The sequence below is a fragment of the Loxodonta africana genome, chromosome 12 (genome assembly GCF_030014295.1).
Source record: "Loxodonta africana isolate mLoxAfr1 chromosome 12, mLoxAfr1.hap2, whole genome shotgun sequence".
Taxonomy (NCBI): domain Eukaryota; kingdom Metazoa; phylum Chordata; class Mammalia; order Proboscidea; family Elephantidae; genus Loxodonta; species Loxodonta africana.
The window spans coordinates 9,683,692-9,699,837 of NC_087353.1; the positions used below are offsets into that span (position 1 = coordinate 9,683,692).

Consider the following 16,146-nt stretch of genomic DNA (forward strand, 5'->3'; position numbering starts at 1 on the left):
CTCTGGTTGTATTTTCTAGAATCTAAAGGAATGTTATTTGTATGCATCACCTGCTGTATCAGCGCTGTGTTACATATTCTGAATGTGAGAGTATAAATACTATCTTTCCAACAATTCTTTGATTCTTTGATATTATCGCCTCTTTTCTGAGGAGAAAACCGAGATCATAAAACATAACTTGCAAAATATCCTGCTAATTTTCCGTATCTATGAAATGGTGATAATAATAAATAACACTTCACAGGTTTTTATTCTGTTAGGATTAAGTAAAGTAACACGTACAAGGCTTTTAGTTCGGTTCTCAATAAATTATAACTATGATGATGATGGCCATGATGTGACTAATGCATGTTCATCTTTTCTATACGTGCATTTCATATACTTTATGGTACTTATCTGCGTGGATAAGAAAATTAAATGCCAACAGGAGCCAGACAGGCAACATAGATGGCTATCAGGGATTGGGTATAACATGATAAATAGGATTGCCCAGGCCTAAGCCCATTGCCATTGAGTCAATTCCAACAGATAGTGACCCTATAGGACAGAGTAGAACTGCCCCATAGGGTTTCCAAGGAGCACCTGGAGGATTTGAACTGCCGACCTTTGGTTAGCAGCCGTAGCGCTTCACCACTACGTCACCAGGTTTAGGGATATGCAAACTAGAAAACAGTTGTCTTTTCTGAAGGAGGGTCATCATTCACCTCCAGCCATTTTCTTGGCCCAAGACTTTAAGCTATTGTTTGTTAAGCAGGGTTAGCAATACTTACTTTGTAGGAGAATTGTGACTATTTAATATTAAAGCAGTCTAGCATTGTCCCTGACACTTAATAGGCACTAAATATATGCTGGTGCTCTTACTGACTCCTATCCTTTTTGGCTTGCCTCTACACTAATTATATTAAATAATTGAACACTGATTCCTCACACCTTAGGGGAGGTAGAATGGAGAAATATAACTCACTGTCACCAACCCATAATGATAGTTCACAGTTGTGCTTCCAACGTCATAGTAGAAAGAACACACCAAGGAGCCAGAAACAAAGGTCTTTGCAGAGGAATGATGAGAAGCAAGTCTGGGAACAAGTGTCTACACTGCCCACTGTTGAGTCTACTCAATGGGGTCTAGCTCTACCAAAAAGTGACATTACAGAGATTATGCAGACCAGACTCTTAATGGTAGAAAAGAAGACTGTAGCCCAAAAAGTTAGATGGATTGTCCAAGATCAGGCAGTCATTTTAGAGCCTGTTAACACTGGAGTCCAGTATTATGAGTCTCCTGGCTTCTGCTCCCTGCTAATCCCTAGCCTTGTTTTTTTTTTAAAGTATCTCTGTCCACAAACTTATGTTTTATTTTCATATTTTCCACTTTAGCAATTTGTCAAGCAAAGATAATAAGAAGAAATAAATTGAAAATTAAAATCAGAACATCAGTAATCGTATTTAGAATATTAGCCAGCTCTTAATGCTAGTGGTTGAAATCTCTACATAAAGTCCTCAAATAGATCAATAGCTAATAGTTTACACTAGTAGTCATGTTTAGCAATAAAAATAAGGTGTGAGAATTTAGAAAACATGCATAATCACCACTCTGCTATTGGATCAGACTGATGTATGGGATTTGCATGACATGTACAAAATACTTGGAAAGAAAAATATGGTACATATTTTGTATACTACATATTTTAAATTTAGCTTCAGTCTAAACCATCTTTCTTTTCCATATCTGTTCTCTGCTCATTCAACTTTATTTTCATCTTTAGAAAATTAGCCAATTTTTATGCTAGTGGTTTTAGTTGTTGTTGTGTGCCATTGAGTCCATTTTGACTTGTATCTACCCCATATGACAGAGTAGAATTGCCCCCATAGGATTCCTTAGGCTTTTTGGTAGGAGCCCCACTTGTTCAGTGGTTAAAGTGCTTGGCTGCTAACTGAAGGCTGGTGGTTCAAAGCTACCAACTGCTCCGAGGAAGAAAGATGTAATCTGTAAAGATTACAGCATCAGAAACCCTATGGGGCAGTTCTCCTCTGTCCTGTGAGGTCTCTGTGTATCTGAATCAAGTTGTTCGCAATGCGTTTTGTTTTTAATCTTTACGGGAGCAGATCTCCAGGTCTGTTCTCCTGCAGAGCCTCTACATAGGTCAAACCACTGACTTTTAGTTAGCAGTCCACTGCTTAACCATTATGCTACAAGGCATTCTTAATACAAATATATAAAGTTTCCAAAGAGGACTAAAGCTAACAGCTTACATTAGTGTTCATGTGTTATAGTAAGTTGTTAGGCTGTAGAAAGCATACTCCTTCACCTGCTACCTCTCTGAACAAAGGCAGCAGCCCTCCTTGTGAGATGGTCCGGTCCAGTCATCCCTTGCCTCTGCCAGCTTTTTTGTTTGAAGTCAGATAATCAAGAGAAGGCCACATGACAACAGCAGAAAGGTGAAGAATCGTCATTAATAACACAACCTGTAAACTGGACCATCAACATCTCTGAGAGTTGACTAGGCATTGTATCATAGGTGACTTCCTAATGTTTAGGTAGAACTGAAGCCATTCCACGGTCCCAGTGTGATTTATTGTTGAGCTGCAGTTTAGAATGACTGTGTCTCATTTTGTTTTCAGGATCCCCAGGGCCGTCCAGTGACCATAGCAGCGGGGCTTCTTCACCTCTCTTTGACAGTGGTTTGCATTTAAACGGAAACTCCAGCAACACAGTAAGCATGTTGATTCTCATTAAATTTTATTTTAATGGAAATATCAGTACCCCCCAGATAATCCCTAGGCAAAATTATAAAGATGCTTCACTGCCCAATAGAGATAATTGTGACTGTTTTCAGTGGAAATAATTTATTACATAGATTTATGGTGTCATACCATTGACATTCACTCTCCAGTGTGATGACTTGTCATTTCATTTTAGGATGTTTTAAGCTCATGATTCATGATATCTCAGGTAGGAATCCTTAATTTTGTGATAGACTTCAAAATCTTGCCTCTGATTTATCACATGACCTTGATTTCAGAAATGGCTGTAGGTTATTTTTAAGTGAGCCCATAAGACACATGAAATGAACATTGCAAGGAATTGAAAGGACCTAGAAGTATGAATGCTGTGTACTTGCAATGAGTTTTACTTGCTCCCCAAATCTCCACTCTCCCAAGAAAGCAAGACCTGAGTAAAGGTATGGAGAAGGTGCACACCTCCTTGAGTGTTCCCCTGCAGTGCCTGCACTCAGACTCCTAGCTGTGGGACCTACGAAGAGTCTTCCTCCAGTATATATAGCCCGCCTACCCACTGAGGGATTCATGGCCAAGGAGAATTTAGAATGCTGTTCACAATTTGGGAAATGGTTTATTATAAATCAGAACAAACCATACCATTAAAACGACCACCTACTTTACCTGCTGGTAGAGACTAGAGAAAAAGGTTCATGCTTTTAAAATATTTTTTAAGTGTCATATTTCTTATTCATTTTTAATCTTTTAATATAGAGTGATGCTTAAAAACAATTAACTTCAATGTGAGTTATGAAGCAAAATAATAAAATGAATATGCATGTCTCACAAATCAATTAGAACATTGTCACGGCCATTTGTCCAATGGTGCGCCTCCCTGTCCCATTATCTGGCCTGCCCCAGAGATAAACAGCAGCCTGAATTTTCTGTTTATCATTCACTTGATTAAAAAAAAAAAACTTTTATCCATATCTATATATTCTTAAAAAATATACCATTTAACTTTATTTTGAGCCTTATGGAACATAGTCTTCTGGAATTTGCGTTTTCCCTTACTGTTATATTCCCAAGATTTATCCGTGTTGTTTTGTTTGGGCCTGGATTTGTTTGTTTGTTTCTGCTATATAATATTTACTTGTGTGAATATATTACAACTTACTTGTTCATTGTTCTGTTAGTGGACATATGGTTTGTGTGTGTGAGTGTGTGTTTCATTTTGTTGTCATTAAAATCAGGCCTGCCATGAACATACTTACAAATATCCCTTCACTATCTATATCCATAGAAGCAGAATTTCTGGGTACTAGATTTTGCCAATGTTATATTTACAAAATAATGACTGTGTTCCCAAGTGGTTATACCAACTTATACTCCCACCAACACTGTGGGAATTCTGGTTGATCCACATCCTCGCCAGTGGTTAGTATGTTTGGGCTTAATGTTTAGAAGTGTAGTGAATATACACAATATTATCTTGTTATGGTTTTCATTCCATTTCCATCATTACGAATAAGGTTGATTTGCTTTTCGTGTTTGTCTTTACCATTTCATTTTCTTCTGACCATTTATATTTAAGGTTGTTTGCCTTTTTTCTTATTGATTCATTGAAGTTGTTTATATAACTTAGTATTGATATTCTGTCGGTTACGGGTTCCAAATCGCTTCCTACAATTTATAGCTGTCTTTTCATTTATTTGTCCTATCTTTTGGATACCCTGGTGGTGTAGTGGTTAAGTGCTACAGCTGCTAACCAAAAGGTCAGCAGTTCAAATCCACCAGGCGCTCGTGGACACTCTATGGGGCAGTTCTACTCTGACCTGTAGGGTCACTATAAGTCAGAATTGACTCGAAGGCAAGGGGTTTGGTTTTTGGTTTTTATCTTTCCATAATAGTTAATTTTAATGTAGCCAAATGTATCAATTTCTTCCTATTCCAGTTTCTGGTTTCAAGATCTTGTTAAAGAAATCCTTTCTTATCCTGAACTTACAGAAATATTTGCTTGTATTTTCATCTAAATATTTTAATATTTGAGTTTCTAAAGCATTTGGCATTACTTTTGTAAAATGTGTGAAAGGTAAGGATTCAGAATCATTTTCACGAGTCCCAACATCCTTTCTTCAGTGATTCTCAATGCCGCCTCTACCATATAATGCATTTCCTTAGCTCATGGGCTTCTTTCAGAGAGTTTGATATGTTCTATTTGACAATATCTATACCAACATCGCACTACTTAATTCCATGTATTTATAGTAAATCTTACCATCTGTAGGTGAAGCCATCTCACCATCTCCTAATTAATCTTATTCTTTTCCATCCTCCCTCTTCTTAAGCTTATTCCTGTGAGTTTTCAAAACCCCCCATCAAATTCCACACACACGCACGCACACACACACACACACACACACACACAAATTTGTGGGGATTTTTACTGTAACTGCATGAAATTTATATCAGTTGGAGAGAATGAAAACCTTTGTGAATTCATCATTCCTACTTGTGAAAAGGGTATATTGCTCCATTCTCCATCTATTTATTTATTTTTTAATATTTTTGATAAATTTTTTTAAATTAATCTTACCATAGGATCGTATGTTTTCCTAGTCTTTTCAAAGAACCACCTTTTGCCTTCCTTGATCCATTGCCCCAATCCTGCTGTTGTTTTTATTCTTATTCTTGATACCTCTTTTCCCTCAATTTTTTTTTTTTTTTTGTATTTGTTGTATTGTGTTTTTTATTCTTTTTTAAATCTAATTTGACCATGTGTATACTGTAATTTGAGCTTATGGTGATTATTTCTTTTTATTATTTTTATTTCTAATCATGTACTTTAACTTTGTATTTGCCCCCCCCCCTTTCAGTAGCATACTTCTTTTACCTCTTCTTGATTTTTCTGATTTTTTTTGTTTTAGTGTCTTCTTTTAAATCTCCTCTTCTGGTTTAAAATTTACCTACTCTATTTCCATTCATTTAGAGGTTACCACTGAAATTTTTACCATACATATTCAGATTATAAAATATAAGGATAACATCCTACCTCCCTGTGGAATAATGTGAGAACCCTATAATACATGAACTGATATCATCCCCTCCTGACTTAAATGCTATTACTCTTCTGTATTTTAAAGGTATTTTTTAACTCACATAAGTCATGCTTGTTAGGATTACCGCATGCAAACAATGTTTGCCGTCTTATTTTCTCATCATGATTTATTGCATTTAATATCCCTGGGCTGTCACTTATATTCTTCCTGAAGTATTTTCACTAGAAGTTCAAGTCTGTTGGTGGCAAGCTATCTATTTGGGTTTATATTAAAATAGGTTATTTTCTGTGAAACTTTTCAGATGGTATTTCACTGTTTTGATTTTTCTTGTCGATACCAACATCTTTGCTTTCAATCTAACCACAGTTCCTATAGAAGTCTTTTCTCTGACTGCTTTTTAGGTTTTTGATATGGGTGGTATACAGTTGTACTACAGGGTGTTTGACATGATTTTGTTTTATTCTTATTATTCCTACTTTTGATAATTTGCATTTCCTGAATGAGATTCTTGAATTTTATCAGTTGCAGAAAATTCTCTGCCATTATCTTGGAAATGTCATCGCTCCTATATTCTCTTCAGTCTCTTCTCTAGAACTCTGATTGTATATGTATTAGACCTTCTCGTTAGATCAGTTACATCCCTTAATTTTTCTTTCACATTTTCTTGTCTTTGTCACTAAGCTATATTCTGGAATATTTCTTAAGGTTTCTATTTCAATAATATATTTTCAACTCTGTACAGTACTCTGGTTAAACCATCCATTGAGTTTTTTTTTTTTTTTTAATTTCTAAGAGGATCAGCCTAAATATGATTCTTCTTAAATGAGAGAATATATACAGTGATTCAGACATATACTTGGTAATGATTTCAGGAAAGAAAATAATATGTGTGAGATGGTATGGATAATTGAGAAAGCAACATGACATAAATATTGAAGACAGGCTGATCTGAGTTAATTTCCAACTGTGTAACTTAGGCAATAATGTATGTTCTAAGGGCTTTGGTGAATAGTCACATTGAAGAGTTATCGTGGGACTTAAAGAAGCCATACAGTTAAAGTGGCTAGCAGAGTTCTTTGAATTTGCTATCTTCTGCTATCTTCATCATCCTTATCAAAAAAAGAGAATAGGAGAAAAAAAAAAGATGAAAAAAAATAAAGATGGAGAGAAAAATAGAGAAATGTTGAACTTAAAATTCTCTGTAATTAATTATTCAAATGGTGTCTCAGTCATCTGGTGCTGCTATAACAGAAATACCATAAGTGGATAGCCTTAACAAAGAAAAATTTATTTCCTCACAGTAAAGTAGGCTAAAAGTCCAAATTCAGGGCATCAGCTCCAGGGGAAGCCTTTCTCTCTTGTCGGCCTTCTCATCAATCTTCCCCTAGACTAGGAGCTTCTCTGCACAAGGACCCCAGTTCCAAAGGATGAGCTCTGCTCTCAGCACTGCTTTATTGGTGGTATGAGGGCCCCCTTCCCTCTGCTTGCTTCTCTCTTTTATATCTCAAGAGATTGCCTCAAGACACCGTCCAGTCTTTTAGATTGAGACCTCCCTCACTAACACTGCTGCCGCCCATCCTTCTCATTAACATCATAGCGGCAGGATTTACAACATACAGGAAAATCACACGATACCAGGAAACATGGCCCTGCCAAATTGATACACACATTTTTGGGGGGACATTATTCAATCCATGACCAATGGTTACTCACCTACAAAGCAAACATGTGATTAAGCTGTCTAAACTCCTTAAAAAGAATCTGAATTTCACAGAGTCAAAAATAGTTTTAATATGTTATTTTTAAAACAAATATCAAGACTCAAAATCCTGTAATATTTTTCAAGACATCTTAGTTGGTTTTCCATAGAGCCACACAAATAGCCTAATAGCCAATTTGTTCTGCACTCTTAGTTAATTGAATGTTATGATTTCTATTCTAAAGACTATTTAAAGCATTGTGAATACACTTTGTACTCAACAACAAATTTTATTGTGCCTAACACAATGATAACATTAGAATTAATAATATATATAGACTGGAGAGTAAAATATGTTCTGTTCTGCAATTTGTTGCATTGGAGGAAGGGAGTCGAAAACGTCTTGAGACTTAAATGCTTTCGACGTCTTTTCAATGGCTGTATTTCTGATTCGCCCATATTGCTTTCGTTCTCCCAGGAGCAAACCTGACAAGGCAAGAAACAGATTTTGTCACGTTCAGAGCAGCTTTATTATCATAGGAAACCCAGAGTATTGGTTTTCTATCTTACACAGTTGTATAACTTTGACCACCAGATGCGTTTTTCAACCTCTTCTTGGAAGATATCTTCAGTAATGGAGGTGGAGTGGGCAGCATAGATTATGTTTTCTTGCTGACCTTGATTGTTAAAGTAATTCCCTGTCCTACCTTTGACCGTTCAACAACATATATGTGTTATTCTTTGAAACTAAATTGATAAGTATCCCTTTCCAAGTGGCCACATGCCCTCACTCCTTCCTGTTCCACCTCCTATAAGATGAAGTCTATAGAGGGCCTTTACGTCCAATTTCCATCTGTCCTCTCCCAGCACCTGGGTTTTGCTCACATCCTTTAAGATTCTAAGTTCATCATTTATACATGTTACTTTTGTCACAAGAATCCTTTCTTAACATTCACATTGACAAAAACTTCCATTCACATTAATACTGTCTATTTAGATTTGAAAAGGTTTATTGGAAAATTTCTTGCTGCTTCTATTCTCTTCTTCATTCCCTTTCTTGCAAAATCTGTTGTGACTTAATTGTTATTGGCATAATGTTTCTCTTAAATCCTTTTCTCAGGGAGAGTACATTAGAGAGGTTAATCCTTGATGGCTTGCACGTCTAAAAGTATTTTCCTTTCTCTTGATAGATAGATGGCCCTTTTGTCATATATGGAAACCCTGGTGGCATAGTGGTTAAGTGCTACAAAGGGTTGGCAGCTTGAATCCGCCAGGCGCTCCTTGGAAACTCTATGGGGCAGTTCTACTCTGTCCTATAGGGTTGCTATAAGTTGAAATCGACTTGATGGTACTGGGTTTGGTTTTGGCTTTTGGTTTGTCATATATAGAATTCTTGGATTGCAGACTGGATCCATCAGAAACCATTCCTATGTCTTCACCTTTACAGTGTGACAGACGCAATACTGATGTTAGTCCATCTGATTAATTTTTTTTGTAAGAAAACTCAACAAAAATGAGTAAGGAGCTGGAATTAATGCAACAAAAAAAGGCCTTTTGATGGTAAATACCTGGTTTTCTACTTAGGAGTTTCAAAACATAAATTTGAAAAGAGGGTGGTCGTTGAAAAGAACTGAGTAGTTCAAGAAGGACGTGGGAAAAAAATCTCAAAACAGAAAATAAAAGCAAAAGGATATGGAAATTATAAGGGAACAAATAAGAAACCTGTAATACAATAGTTACAAAAAGGAAAAAGAATCAGATATAGTCAGAAAAATAATTAAATAAAATATTTAAAAAATTAAATTTTAAAAATGAAACAAAAACATAAGTTAAACAAACAAGTAAGTCTGAAGAATAAAAGGAAGGACTGAACCGCAGGAGAAATAATGAATGGATGAATGCTTCATAATTGTACATAAATTGTATAATTCTTAAGTATGTAGTGTAATGAATTTTACAGCACTGTGATCAAGATGGAGCCCTGGTGGCACACTGGTAAGAGCTCAACCACTAACCAAAAGGTAGGTAGTTCATATCCACCAGGCGCTTCTTGGAAACCCTATGGGGCAATTCTACTCTGTCCTATAGGGTCACTATGAGTTGGAATACACTCAATGGCAATGGGTCTGGGTTTTTTTTATATATATGATCAAGATATAGCACACCAGAAATTCAAAGTATTCTCTCCAAAAAACAATAACTTTTTTGATCTCTATCACCATAGGTTAATTTTGTCTGTGTTTGAATTTCATAGGAATGGAATTATACTCTTATATCTGACTTCTTTTTCTCAACATTATGATATTGTATATAGCAATAGGTTTTTTTTTTTTTTTCCGTTATTGCTGTACAGTATTCTACCATATGCTGATAAAAATCCCGGTTTATTTATCCATTCTGATGATGGTGGACATTGGGGCTTTCCAGTTAGGGCCTATGATAAGTAAAACTCTGTGTTCTTTCTTGTTCATGTCTTTTCAGTAGTTATAGCATTCATTTTTGGGTGTATACCCTGGAGTGGAATTGCGGGGCAATAGGTTATGCATATATTTGGCTTTATCAGATACCGTTACAAAGTTTTTGAAAGTGGTAGTACCAGCTTACCCTCCGGTTTCAAACCCTTGTCAACACTAAGTGTTACATGCTTTCATCAGTAAAGTTAGGGAGATAGCAAACAATATTTCTTGCTAGATAGCAGGAGCAATGTAGTAGCAAAGGAGTGAGTTTAATATATTGATGGGAATTAGGGATATTATTATTTAATCTGGTTCATATTCTTTATTTTTATGATACCAATTTTTTATTACAGCTTGAAACAAAATATTTTCAAAGGTGTAAACATACTCTTGTTCATAAGGTGTTTCTTTTTTAAAAGCAAAAGGAATTTATTCCAGTTAAAGAAACAAAGAAAGTCTAAAATATAGTTTTAAAAAGAAGGAAGAAATTTAAAAAATAATCATTCCATCCATATGAAACTTTTTTCAAATGCGTTTAAAAAAAGATACTTTCTACTTCTGGCAGTGTTTTAGAACAGATGTTATGGAAAGCCCTCCCATTGCAAAACCCTTAGATCCTATGTAAAAGAGTATACACTTTATTGCTTGGCTTACATGAATTATGGGGAATCTCCAAGAGTTGTAAGGACATAAGCTAAATGTAGAGTGTTGAGCTGTAAGCACTTATTGAATGTGAGGAGCTGCCCAGAAGATTATCTCTCTCAGCCTGTGATCCACAGTCTCCATCAGAAGACTAATCCTAGGGTGAGCAGCAGGGAGGGAGACAGGCAGAACTGGATATTTCCACATTAAGTTAGGAATTCTGGAACAGGGTTAAACTGATCCCACCTCACAGCAAAAGTAAGTGAAAACCCATTCAATTTAGGTCCTGTATGATCCACAAATTAACTACAAGCATGCGCTCATCGGGAAAAGTCATCAAACCCATAATAGAAAAATATCACTATTGATGAAAGTAAGTAGAAAAGAAAAATAAAACAAACAAACAATATTGGGGCTTCTAAAACACCAGAATTATTAGACATAGAATATAAAATAACTTACGTATTTTAAAAATTAAAGATAGAATCAAAATATGAGCAAGAAATAAGTGACCCAAAAGATGATTAAAGAGATTTAATTATAAACCCAATAGATAGACTAGAAATTAAAAATATAATTATTAAATTAAGAGATCAATTCACTAGTTAAGAAGGATGTCTGACAGAACTGGAGAGAATATGTAAATAGAACACAGATCTTAGGAAACTACCAAGAATGTGGCACAAAGAGGCAAGTAGATGGGAAGTATGGATGAGAAATTTTTACCTTATCAGAGTATTAGAATTATATACTATAAAGAATGGAGAGGAGGGAATATCCAAAGAGGTAATGGTTCATAATATTCAGAATAAACAAGATATCCAACATACACTGATAGGGAAATCCAAGTCTAGGCATGTCACTGTGAAACTACGGAACACCAAAGACCAAAAGCAATCTTTAAACCAGCTAAAGGGAATGCAGAAACAAAGAAGTGACAGCAGATTTCTCAACAGCAACAGTGGAAGCCAAAAAGTAGTCCACAATAATATTTAAAAATTATGGAGGGAAAAAAAAATTGCTCTAGCTTTGTAATCCTCACAAAATCATCTTTCAAGAATAAGGTAAAAATAGAATTGTTCATATAAACAGATTCTGAGGGATTGAGTCACCAACTTTGACTAACAGTTTTTTTAAAAGAATGTATTTTTTGGGAACACACACACACACACACACAAAAGATCCCAGAAAGGCAGTTGGAGATTAAAAGGGGAAAGAGGACTTGAAGCACTTACTGGTGAAGATCAACAACCAAAGCCTTCAGCATGGATTACACCTCAGCATAAAGAAAACAGAAACCCTTACAACTGGACCAATAAGCAACATCATAAATGGAGAGGAGACTGAGGCTGTCAAGGGTTTCATTTTACTTGGATCCACAATCAGCACCCATGGAAGCTGCAGTCAAGAAATCAAAAGACACATTACATTGGGAACATCAGCTGCAAAAGATCTCTTTAAAGTGTTGAAAAGGAAGGATGTCACCTTGAGCACTAAGGTGCACCAGACTCAAGCCATGGTATTTTTCATCCCTTCATCTGCATGAGAAAGCTGGACAATGAATAAGGAAGACCAAAGAAGAGCTGAAGCCTTTGAACTGTGGTGTTGGTGAAGAATATTGAATATACCATGGACTGCCAGAAGAACGAACAAACCTGTCTTGGAAGAGGTACAACCAGAATGCTCCTTAGAAGCAAGGGTGGTGAGACTGCGTCATCATCATCTCACATACTTTCGACATGTTATCCGGATGGATCTGTCCCTGGAGAAGGACATCATGCTTGGTAAAGTAGGGGGTTAGTGGAAGAGAGAAAGACCCTCAACTAGATAGATTGACACAGTGGCTGCAACAATGGGCTCAAGCATAGCAATGATTGTGAGGATGGCGTGGGCCCAGGCAGTGTTTTGTTCTGTTGTGCACTGCATCGCAATGAGTTGGAACCAACTTGACAGCACCTAACAGCAACAACAACAACAACATTAATAAATAGTAAACATGTAGGTGAATCCAAACAAATATCATTTGTAAAGGTAACAATAATACTTATTGCCTTAGTCATCTAGTGATGCCATAACAAATACCACAATAGGGTGGCTTTAACAAAGAGAAATTTGTTTTCTCACAGTCTAGTAGACTACAAGTCCAAATTCAGGGTGCCAGCTCCAGGAAGGCTTTCTCTCTCTGTTGGCTCTGGAGGAAGGTCCTTGTCCTCAATATTCCCTTGGTCAAGGAGCCTCTCAGGCCCAGGGACCCCGTGTTCAAAGAACGCGCTCTGCTCCTGGTGCTGCTTTCTTGGTAGTATGAGGTCCCCAACTCTCTGCTTGCTTCCGTTTCATTTTATCCCTTGCAAGATAAAAGGTGGTGCAGCCCACACCCCAGGGAAACTCCCTTTACCTTGGATCAGGGAGGTGACCTGAGTAAGGGTGGTGTTACAATCTGACCCTAATCCTCTCAACATAAAGTTATAATCACAAAATGGAGGATAACCACACAATACTGGGAATCATGGCCTAACCAAGTGATACACACATTTGGGCGGGGGGGGGGGGGGACATAACTGAATCCATGACACTTATGCTATTGGCTAATCTCTTAGGTTAAGAAACAGAATAGAGAAGGAATACCGAACACAATAACATATAATTCAGTATGAGGTTATTGGATATAAAGCACTTGAAAGTTCTTATTTTGTTAAAATACTTAACTTCACAAATTAAGTCAGGTTTACATAATAAAACATTATGTTAATGATACCCACCTAATCAGTATAAAGATAAATGGAATGAAATAGAGCAAATTAATACCCCTCCAATACTCCTTAAGTAAAACACACGATAAAATAAATCAATAAAGTATATACAAATTATTTGGAAACCCTGGTGGCGCCATGGTTAAGAGCTATGGCTGCTGACCAAAAGGTCGGCAGTTTGAATCAACCAGGCGCTTCTTGGAAACCCTATGGGGTAGTTCCACTCTGTCCTATGGGGTCGCTATGAGTCGGAATTGACTCTAGGGTAATGGGTTTGGTTTTGGTTTTTATACAAATTATTAACTGTTGGGGGAAACCCTGTTGGCATAGTGGTTAAAAGCTGCAGCTGCTAACCAAAAGGTTGGCAGTTTGAATCCACCAGGCACTCCTTGGAAACTGTATGGGGCAGTTCTACTCTGTCCTCTAGGGTCGCTATGAGTCAGAATTAACTGGACAGCAGTGGGTTTTGTTTTGTTTTATTAACAGTTGGAGTAGGAAACCCTGTGAGACCGTTCTACACTGTCATATAGGATCTCTGTGAGTTGGAATCAACTGGACAGCATACAGCAAAATTTAATTATTTGTATATACTTTATTCCATCTCTTCACTTTTGACCTTGTTGAAATTTGTTTCCTGCGGTTCTCTTCTAAATAGCAAATAATGGATTATTTTTGTGTTGTGTTATTTAATAGATCTATGGCTTTTTATCTAGCAAATTCAGTCAGTTTATGTGTATTTTATTAATCCTCTCTTTGTAATCAGTTCTGCCTTCTTAATTTTGATCTTCTATTTTTTTATTTTTTATGAGAGCAGATCTCCAGGTCTTTTCTCCTATCGAGCTGCTGGGTGGTTTCAAATCATCAGCCTTTTGGCTAGCAGCTGAGAGCTTAACTACTGCATCAGCAGAGCTCCCAGATTATTAATCAGCAATATCAGAAAAATAGACTCTAAGGCAAAGTGCATTTTAAGGATAGAAAGGATAAATTTCAATTTCTCAGAAAAGATATAAGCATTCTTAACTTGAATAACACACACACATATTTATTTAAACTGTAGAATTGTGAGAAATTGACCAATCCCCTGGTATAATACAGGGTTTCAGTAATAGCTCTTGCAAATATTGAAAAGCCAGACAGACACAAAATTAGCAATAATAGATTAGAACAGTAGAGTTAACAAACTTGATCACATAGACATAGAAGTTGTTCAGCCTAAAGCGAAACCTTGGCACATATCATTTACAGTGGTCAGTCTTTAAATGCATTCCCTGTAAAATCAGAAGCAAAAACCTGGAAACAATCTAAAATGCTCATCAAGTTAATAACACCAGTGAAACAAGTTTCAAGGTTTTGCTCCAGAAGGAACCAGCCCTCCTGCATTTAAGTTTTAGTCTCCTAAGTGGCGCAGTGGTCAAGAGCTCGGCTGCTGACCAAAAGGTCGGCAGTTTGAATCCACCAGCCACTCCTTGGAAACTTGATGGGGCAGCTCTACTCTGTCCTAATAGGGTCACTATGAGTCAGAATGGACTGGATGGCTATGGGTCAGTTGCATAGGGCCTGGGAGGAACTCTAGCAGTGTCTTCATATGGTCTTTTGTTTTTGTAAAATTTGCAAAAGGAAGATATTGTAACCAATGTATCTTACCATCATGACTCCTCTTTTATCATACTTTTGTCATAACGGGGGGTGTTGGGGTGACTCTGGACATTTTTGAGATCCAGAAGAGGAAGTTTTGTTGAGGGTGTATCTAACCACAATTTTAGTGCACTCGAATTGATCTCGTGAGTGCCTTAGGTATGCATTCTTTTCCTTAAAGTAAGCCTTCTAAAATTTTATCATCTTCATGCCTCACAAAAGCTTCACCCATCCGGGAGTTCAGGAGATTGGTTATGGGGTGGAGAGAAGCCGACTGTGGCAGTGGGGTAAGAAAGATGCGGTGGCAGCCATGATGTTGTAATTTATACGTTCAGTGGTAGTTTTATGGGTGTTCATTTTAGTTTTATGTTTCATATCTTCATATATATGTATGTAAATAAATATATTATTTGTATATATCAACTATAACATAAAAAATCTTCAAATGCAGCAGGTGGAAGGTGAAAATGTGCTAGGAAGACATTCAAATAAATGACTTAGAACTATCTTAAAATTTGAGAAGGGTTATTTTTCAAAAGATAGTAAACAGCTATCTTCCCTATACACTAAAGAATACGTATAAAAATAAAACAGCTGTGTACAAACAGTACCTCTGTTAAAACCTGAAAATGGGCTTGGAGGGATGTCAGGAATGACCTCCCAGGAGTGAAGATCTTCCCACACTAAGTATAGAATGTGTGAAATTGTGTTTACAGGGCTGCAACAGCCAAGTCAAAACCAAGATAAGCCAGTGATTCTGGTCTGTGGGTTCTCTGCAGAGGGAATTTGATACATAGTTGTTGACAAAAAAGCCTTGTTTTATTGTTTGTGTTTGCTATTTAGGTGAATTCGAAAAAATCCAATTGAGTGGCAGTGTAGCAATATTTCTAGAGAGCAGGCACAAAGATTATTATGGATCGCCATGTCTTTTGACATAGTAATTCCACATCTGGGAATTTATTACAAGCAATGTTCTGTAGCAATATTAAGCCATAAGAGAAACTAATTTGAACCTAACTTCTCAAGAATAGAGAAACAATTAAGTATACGGTGATACAGTCGTACGATGAGATTTTTCAGGGTTTTAAATATAATTTTACCAATAATTTTTATTGACTGGAAAATACATTATGTAAATTTTCAAAAGTATATATACTGTAGGATTAAAATCATTTGCACAGGTATAGAAA

The 16,146-nt window shown here is 36.5% G+C and overlaps 1 protein-coding gene across 1 annotated transcript in view; it reads left to right on the plus strand.

Moving 5' to 3' along the window:
• The window catches only part of SNTG2 (syntrophin gamma 2), a 312,764-nt gene that overhangs the window by 99,732 nt on the left and 196,886 nt on the right, over positions 1–16,146 (plus strand). Inside the window, exon 7 of the mRNA XM_023550388.2 lies at positions 2,620–2,711. Coding sequence (XP_023406156.1) covers positions 2,620–2,711 — 92 coding nt within the window. The remainder of the gene's footprint in view (positions 1–2,619; positions 2,712–16,146) is intronic.